The sequence below is a fragment of the Carassius auratus genome, chromosome 34 (assembly GCF_003368295.1).
Source record: "Carassius auratus strain Wakin chromosome 34, ASM336829v1, whole genome shotgun sequence".
In the NCBI taxonomy this organism is placed as follows: Eukaryota; Metazoa; Chordata; class Actinopteri; order Cypriniformes; family Cyprinidae; genus Carassius; species Carassius auratus.
The window spans coordinates 6,145,644-6,154,623 of record NC_039276.1 but is presented as its reverse complement, the minus strand read 5'-3'; the positions used below and the strand labels follow the sequence as shown (position 1 = coordinate 6,154,623).

General features: G+C 36.1%; 1 protein-coding gene and 1 long non-coding RNA gene across 9 annotated transcripts in view; one reads left to right on the top strand and one right to left on the bottom strand.

Annotated features, from left to right (window-relative positions):
• Positions 1-8,980, bottom strand: part of LOC113053010 (glutaminase kidney isoform, mitochondrial) — a 32,404-nt gene continuing 23,424 nt past the window's right edge. For 6 of the 8 annotated variants that reach the window (XM_026217597.1, XM_026217598.1, XM_026217601.1 and 3 more), the window contains 5 exons: positions 7,816-7,908; positions 2,929-2,990; positions 2,771-2,847; positions 2,254-2,317; positions 1-1,509 (listed from right to left, as the gene is read on the bottom strand). In XM_026217597.1, coding sequence (XP_026073382.1) covers positions 1,407-1,509; positions 2,254-2,317; positions 2,771-2,847; positions 2,929-2,990; positions 7,816-7,908 — 399 coding nt within the window. In that variant the 3' untranslated portion in view covers positions 1-1,406. Of the gene's footprint in view, positions 1,510-2,253; positions 2,318-2,770; positions 2,848-2,928; positions 2,991-6,409; positions 6,972-7,815; positions 7,909-8,980 lie in introns of those variants that run through there. The other 2 variants (XM_026217600.1, XM_026217599.1) reach the window with 2 other exon arrangements.
• Positions 6,315-7,930, top strand: LOC113053014 (uncharacterized). The gene is made up of 3 exons (XR_003277145.1): positions 6,315-6,414; positions 7,500-7,554; positions 7,802-7,930. It is a non-coding gene; the product is annotated as an uncharacterized LOC113053014 (long non-coding RNA).

Below are 8,980 nucleotides of genomic sequence, written 5' to 3'. Positions count from 1 at the left end.
TTTTTTAGTCAGAATTTGTGTTGCATGTAGTTTTGTCCCCTGTAAGTATAATGAGTAATGAGTAAAATTACACCCTTTTAATTACTAACACAATTTTATTCATTATCGCTCATCAAAGATGAGTCTTTATATACCGTTGCTTTAATAGCACATACACACACTGACTTAGTCAGTCAGATACAGACTGACAATACAATAGAAATCAGCAAATAAATATGTGCTTCAGTGAATACTGAATAATGCTAAAGTGTCTTTAAGAGTTTACATTCATTTACTTTGACATGAACTTGATTTTTGTCCAACTAACTGACTTGGCTATCAAGTGTTTGGTCCGGGTGAACAGGTTTGACATCATCTTTCCACCGCTAAAACAACTGTCTTACAATAGACTCTTACAGTAATTTAACACTTCATAAAATATACATAAATGCACAGATGTAGTGTCTTATATATTTATAAGAGTATTTATAAATAAAGGAGTTTTTTAATTGTATCTGATGATTTACTTTGTTTATATAATGTGATTTTTATAACTTTCATCTTCTTGTTATCCAGTATACATTTATTTTTGACCACTTTTGTTCTAAGTACTTTGGGTGTAAATGGCTATATGAGTGCACTGAAGAATACACAGTCCATATATCTGATAAAGATGAACAAAAATAACTGTCTTTGGCAGTGGTTAAAATGTTCAAATAATGAGTTATAATAAAATAAAGTGATATACATACAAAAAATCCCAAGCTAAATAATTAAAATAATTCCCACTTTTACACAGGACACGTTGTCTTATTTCGGATCTTAATGATAATCGTCGCTCGTGACAACATCGATTGTTTGATAATGGAAATGCACTTGCAGGTCGCATCTCGATTTTCATTCCGTCCTGCCGAGAATTTTTTTAAGACAGCATAAAGAAGTAAGATATGTTGGCTAGCAGCTTCTATGTCGTGAGCGTTTGCGCAACATGACCAAATCTCGCTGTTTTTAATGTAAGAACGCTTCTTATCTAAACAGGATTGTTGGGTTTCATTCTTGCACTCTTGAGTTTAACTGTTTACCCTCAGGAAAACAATGACATGGCTGTAGTCATCCTCTCTCACACCTCGATCCACCTTTCACAGGCATGAAAGCATACAATTATAGCGCCTATTGAGAGTCATTTCGCACCGTTAAATATGGCCATCATCATGACACACGCCCTTTCTTACAAGGAAGTTGTTGTGAACAAGCCAAAAGTTTTTCACAAAAGCTTGTAAATCTACAGGAGACAGCTTCAAACGAAAAATGTAGTGACGAAAACACGCACACGGATCTTGAGAGAGGGCAGTGTTTCACGAGCTATTCAACAAGTGTCTAGTGGTAGAAGAAAAGTTTACGTCTCCAGAATCACATTCAGGTGTTTTTCAATGCTCTGCTGGGTTGTGTTTACCGCTGTACTCCTGTAGAAGCTCGAGCACCTCGTGATGACCCGAGTGTGTCGCCTCGTCTATAGGTGTATGGCCCCACCTAGAGAACACAAATGTTATTTAATTAATTTATTATTGTTTCCACATCTTTTCTGTAACTCTTTATACTGTTTGATAACTGTATGAACATTAGATAATAATAATAATTATTATTATTAATAATATTATTAAAAGGAATATATTTAAAAACAATGATTTACTTTACAACAGTAAATCATAACTTCTATAACTTCTATAGTTTAAAAGATTTAGAATGTATTATTAAGAGTAGTGTAAAAATATATATAAATTATAAAATTATTACTTTTAAAAAATCTATTAAAAATAAATTGCTCTGTCCCTGTGTTATTGCAATAACAATATAAATCATTTGTATATCCAATATATTATAATTAATATTTTAAATATACTGTACCCTTCTGCTTCTTTGTACCAAGTTGTGTATATATAATAAAACACATTAAAATGTATTTATATTTATTTTAATGCATTTAAATATATTTCTTAATGTAATAGTATATGAAATGTGATCTAAAAATACATTTTAAATAATTGTACACACATTGCACTCACAAACAGAAAGTTATACCCGATTCTTGTTAGAAATCAATTCCGCTGGCTTGTACGTGACTTTCCGCTGGCTTGTACGGTGTTATCAACATCTAATTGAAATTAAAATCCTGAAAAGTTTTCCAAGACCATCAAGGGACACCTGATGTTTTACAAATACTTAATTTCTAAATAAAAGAGGATAAAATATATATGTATGCACTGTATTGCTCACCTGTCCTTGGGACCAGGATTCACCTTGCAGGCCTCTAACAGGAAACGCACAACCTCAATATGTCCTTAAAATTAAAAGAAATATATTTATTTTTACAACACATACTATAGATTTAAGTTTAGATGTAAAACTGCAGTGCACTGAAAAGAAGCATGAAATAAAGAACTGAATAGTTTTGAGCAATACAGTATTTGAAGACTTATATGCATAATGATTAAACTAGAATGAAAAGACATGAATACAAAATATAACTGCAAAAATTACCACTTTTGACCACCAATTGGCGCTGTTACTAAACTTATGTGGCATTTAAGGCATAGTGACAAAGACATGCACATTTTGAGTCCAAATGCAAAAGCAAATTACAGCCTCACTTTCTATCACTCTTTTTTTTGTTATCCTTCAGTTCATCAACTACCAGCCATGAAGCAAACAATCAGATACCAAATTAACAGACATCACCGGTTCTTGGGCCCTAATAAGTGACAAACTAGTGTGAGCGTGTGCAATATTGTACCCTCAGCTGCTGCTATGTGCAGCGCCGTCCTGGAGTCATAGTCCCGCTGCTCCATGTCCACAGAGGACAGTGCAAACCTGCAGTCATGTTTAAGGAAAAGTTATAGAGGCAGAACAGAAAACGCTTCTAAAACTTTTAGGCAATAAAGAACTCAGTACCTTCTGAGAGCAGAAACATCTCCTGTGTAGGCAGCAAAGAGGAGTTTGATGACAGATTTCACCTGGAATGATAGAAAAGAGCCTTTGTGGAATAGAAATAAGTTATTATGGTCAGGTGGTGGGCAGAAACGGAGGCCTCCGGAGTGTCTCCTCTAGCTCTAGCAGACAGAAACGAATAGAGGACAGCTGAGAGGAAACACCAAATAGACAATGAAAAATTAAATCAAGAGGATTGAAATATATGAGCACTTGATTTCAAGGGGCACCTACATTCAACACTTCTTTCAGGTGGATTGAGCGAAAGTGAAAGCAATCCCCACCTTCATTCGGTTTAAAACTGAAGGTTGCATTTTAAGTCTGCCATATGATGTGTATAGGATCATATTTGATATTTTACAGACAGGGTTCCCTCACCTTTTAAAGAAAAGACTCTCTATAAACTCTATTTGTGCCAATTTTAGTACAATTTTGTACAAAATCGTGATCGTAAACCAATGAAAACCTTCAAGAAGTTCAAATACGAGTATGATCAGTTTTACAAGGTATAGACGCTTAGTATTAATTTAACATTTGATACAAATTTACATTTTACATAAAGATGACAAAAATGTATACACATCATGACCATGCATTTAGATTAAAATCTAATGAATGTTTGAATTAAAGTTAGTTTAACTAAACTTCAGTCCCACACTGTATTATCTTCTAATATCCAGTCTCCTTGCTTTCCTTCCCACAAACATTCAGAGTCAGAGAAGTTGTCAGTGTCTTTGGCCCAAAAGATGATCCGAGAAATGTCAGAATCTCCTTGTGTGTGTTTAATTATAATCTCTATCACTTCCAATTACATCTGAGTTCAGTTTAATGTCTTAAATAGAAACGCCAAACACTATTCCTGTCTGCAACCGTGTAATTATTCTCCAGAAATGTGCATGTTAATTTCAGATTAAGTCAACTAGAAAACCAAGACAAACCTGCTGGAGTTTAAAAGTGCTTGAGGTCATTCTGAAGGTTATCTACATTTTATGTTGCTTTGGAGGATTTGCTAAACTGTTGCAAGCTAACAACTGAGAAAGAACGCGGGATGGATAGATGAGGTGACGCATGTCATCTGTGTATCAAGTCAGTACATTGTCAACCACTGCTGTGTGAAGGGACATATAACACGAGTCAGTGTTCACGTTCACATGTACAGTTAGAACAGCTGGCTAAATAAAAATCAACAAAGTTTTGTGCCAAATGATACTACATGAGAGGAGTAAAACGATGCAAAACTTTAAATAAATCACAATTTTAAGTAATAACTTTCATGTTTTCCTTGAAAATGGGAACCCTTTCATAGATATATTTTTTGCTGTTTTCGTGGTTTTCATGCAAGCTGTAGTCAAGTAAAGCTGTCAATCAAGCAATAAAGAATGTTTATTTTTTTTAGACCAATAGTGTCAGAACACAAATGAATAAAATGATGAACATGTTCCTTCATCATTTTCCAACACACACACACACACACACACACAAGCAACAAATGGAACACAACTAATTTCAGGAAACAATGAGATTAGATGAAATACATTTATTAATGATACAAAAATAAAACCAGAACAAATGGCATAAATACACAATGACAAAACAAGATGAAATAAACGGAAATGTTATGACAGAGTAAAATCAGATGATAATGAAGCATTTGTCAGCTGTTCTGTTAGACTCAGGACAGTTCAAGTAACTAGACTGTAAAGAACTCATATATTGACTGTTAAAGCTGTCAGTGAGCATGAGAAACACTTCTCCACTAAAGCAGCACAAAAACAAGCCATGAAAATAATCATTCAAACCTGTGAAACTAAGAAATAAAACCCAGAAATATACAAGCATGTGAAAGCAAAGCAAATCATGCAAAAATGAAAATGAACATTTAGATTTAAAAGATTAAAAAAAGAAAACATTCTTGCAACATGCACATAAAAATAGAAATACTTAATATCAGCATCCTTCCACCAATACAACAACTTTAAAAGCTTATCGAAAGTTTAGTTTGATATAAACCAACATATTCTGAACTATCAATAATGTGCATAAATGTTTCTAGCAATAACATACAGACAATAAACAGAACTGAGGGCAGGCAGAAGAAGAGAAGCTTTGTAACCTGCAGTGGTTTCACTGCGAGGGTCTGACAGCAGGCTCCAGCTGGCTGCTGAGCAGGACTAGTGCGGCTCTATGATGCAACCACTGCCCATTACAACAGTCCTCTCAGGACGCGCAGTCACCAATTCAGCAGGAACGCATCGTGACTAATCTAAAAATGAATAACTCCTTTGCAACATGAGGTCCCTTTTAACCTTAACGCTTGGTCGGAATGTGTCCTGAGGGAGCAGTAGATCGGGAATAGTTCAGCCAAAATGGAAAATACTACTTCACCTTTATGTTGTGTGTCATGTTAGGAAGATTTTTGAAGAACTTTCATGCAGTTCTTTTCATTGTAACCGGTCGACCTTCAGAAAGGATCTAAAAACAACCATTAAAGTGGGGCAGGTGTGGCCTAATGGTTAGAGAGTCAGACTTGTAACCTAAAGGCCGTGGGTTTGATTCTCAGTACTGTTTTCCACCTTCTGTACACATGACTGAGGTGCCCTTGAGCAAGGCACCGGACCCCCAGCTGCTCCATGGGTGTGTGTTCACTACTGCTGTGTGTGTGCACTTGGATGTAGGGGTGCGCGATAAATATCGTATGATAATTAATGTGCATCTTGTCAGTAAAGCCGATTATCAGTAGTAAATTCCATCAGGTGCGTGATTTCACATAGAGGAGCTGTTACTTCACGGAGCCGTTGTTAACTGACTAGCAAATAAACAATGATAATGAACGTGGATTTGCACCGCTAGGCAGTTAACAATGGCTCCGTGAAGTAACAGCTGCTGAAATCACGCACCTGAAGGAATTTACCACTTTACCGATGGAGAAAGCCGGCTTTACTGACGAGATGCGCATTAATTATCGTACGATATTTATCGCGCATCCCTACTTGGATGGACAAATGGGTATGGGTTCCCATAGCTGGCTACAAGTCACGTATACAAGCGGTCCATATGACTGTATGCTCCAAATCCACACTATATTCAATTTTTTTTCAAGTTGTGTAATAGCTTTGTGTGTTGACTAAATCTGACACGTTATCCAATGATAATACAGATACCAAATTCGCACCAAATGCCATTTTCAATAACTGAAATGTTCATCTTTTACCTTATGAAAGCTAGCATATGGCTTCAGAACACTTCAATTAGATGGACAATTTTTATGGTTATTTTAATAAGATTTAGATCGGAATATGGAAAATAAGTTGCATGAAAATTCTTTAAAAATTATTTTTGTGTTCCACAGAAACAACAGCAGCATACACGGTTAAAACATATTAATAATAACGTTACAGAAGACGTCCATGTACTTGTGACACCAAGACCTCACGGACGACTCTACATCTGGTAAGATGCAGTTCATTATACATGACCACCACATTCAGTCGTAGTGCAAAACAGAACCACCTGTGGTCTCTGTTCAGCAGCCAATGCTCAACTTAAACCGAGAAAAAAAATCAGAAACAAAAAAACAACACTTTCTGGTCTATGGGAGAATAGAGCCTATAAATCACGCTGCACCTAAAATCCAAGCAGTCCAGGTGAAGAATAAAGCCCTCCGCTATGCTATGCTATACATAGAAGCCAAGGAGCAAGGACTTAGACCATATCCTCTACCATAGTCATTCAAGTTCACCAAGACTGGTGCAGAACCAACATGTGCTGAGAATGAGATTCATTGAAAATAAATAACAGTTAAAGTACATAAATATATACTGTCAAAAAGCTCGCCGAGGTCAGTCAGATCTGTTTTAGTTGCCATCTCCGACATTCTCCATCCTATAGACTACAGTAGTGGAGCTGTCCTCATTGCACTCAGTCGGCGAGACCTTTGTCCACATAGTGTCTTTGAGAACCAGCTCTTTCTGAAGGCTCTCGTAATCCAGGGGTCCGAAGGTGTACTGCTGTGTTGAGCAACACAGAGAACAGATTAGGGGAAAGTGTGTGACTCGCACTGTTCAACATGGTGACGTGTGAACAGATTTCAAAGTCAACAAAAACAAACTGTCACAAAGAAAGCCTTCGTGTTCACACATCCGGGAATTTTTTTTCAACAATTTAAAGCGACAACAAAAAAAAACATAACAGGTCTGTCTTATCACAGAAATTGCACATGCTGCAGTAGTCTGATTGAAGTCATAATCATTACTAGCAGATGACCAGGCCCACACGGAATCAGTGCTTGCAGATTAATAATGATACAAATAATAATGATGATGATATCGTAGATTCAAAAATATAAGTAATATAAATAATAACAGAAAATCGATCAATTAAGATTTGTTATTAATAAATATTATTATTTTTATTGTTGTTGATTCGATTGATAATGTAAACCTTTGAGAAAAAAATAGTAGAATATTTTGGATTCATGAAAAGCTTTTTAATTTGTTTTTCACTTATTTTAATTTGAAACTTATACTTTTCAACAGGAAAACTGTCTCAGTTGCATTATGGAGGAGAGACAGGCATCTTCTCATGCCCAAGGTTTGTTATATATATATATATATATATATATATATATACACACACACATATAGTTAAATCAGGTTTGGTTTCAGGTTCAAATATGTAAATTGGTTTTATTTTTTTAGATACAGATACGAGTATTTTCACCAAAGTTAAACTCATTTGGCCATATTTTTTTTTAAGGAAAATTACCCTGTAATGAATTTTATAAGTGTACGCTCCACTACGTTTAACACATTTTACCATGTTTACATCCATTCCACAGATTATCCGACTCACCCGCTGGTCCCCTCCCTCTCGGCGGGGATCGAGCTTCTTGGTGAAGTGCCTCAGGTTGTCATAGTTGTGGAAGTTGAACAAGGACACCAGATCCTACAGCCGGAGAGAAAGCCACAGGGGATCAGTCTTAGAGGACAAAGGTTCAAGCGCACACACACTGAAGCACTGTGTTGAGTGTCTGAAAGTGGTCTGCTAGTGACAGGAAAGTAGAGAAGAAGAGAAGGTGCCTGCTTTCATTAAAGCCCATGATGATGCTGAAATGAACCTCCATCACGATTAAACTTCTCAGATTCCAGAACTATTCTTTTTTTCTTCCCTATTGTGACATATATCAAGATCAAATGACTTCTTGAACAAGAAAAAATAGTATAATACTACAATATTTCATTTTGATTTAATGTTGAATTAAGTTTGTGGAGCTGACCTTGAAACTCACTCGAAACATTCGGGACACTCCTTGAATTTGTTGGGAACTTAAGAGTTGGCAGAAATGTCTGAATGTCTAATGTTACACCCATTTTCAGTCTTGTGATCCTCTGACTTGCCAGTTGTTACCGTTCTTTTGGCACAGCAACACTGCTCACCGAAACAAAGTCTTCCATTATCACTGTGGCTCTGAATTCACTTCTGATTGTGTGACTGTGTCACAGCAGAAATCTGTCCACCTCTCATATAAATGATGTCAAATTCTAGTCATACTTGCCACCCCAGAATGAACTCTGCTAGTGTCATCCTGAGTCGGACTATCTGATCACCATTAATGAGTCCAAGACATGGACTGTGGCGACATTATTTTGCTTATGACACACAGGGAGTAATTATAGACTCCTTGACCTTTAACAAGGGTCTGAGAGGCTGTACTGATATTCAGATCCTAATAAATGCTGGTTCTCAGAGAGACCAAAAATAACACAGACAGATTCTAATCATTTGGCAGGTACACGATGAGAAGCCCTCACAAGGGACAGGATCATAGCATCAAATCTACAATAAACATTGAAGACAAACCATACATGATAAAATGTCCCATTCATTGTATTTATGCCGGTATGCATCTAGGGCCAGGTTATACAGCTTGAAAAAATAATGAAAATAAAAATAGGAACATATTTGGACAATTTTCCCTAACTGTAAAAGACTTTAGAAATCTAGAAACAAATGTATT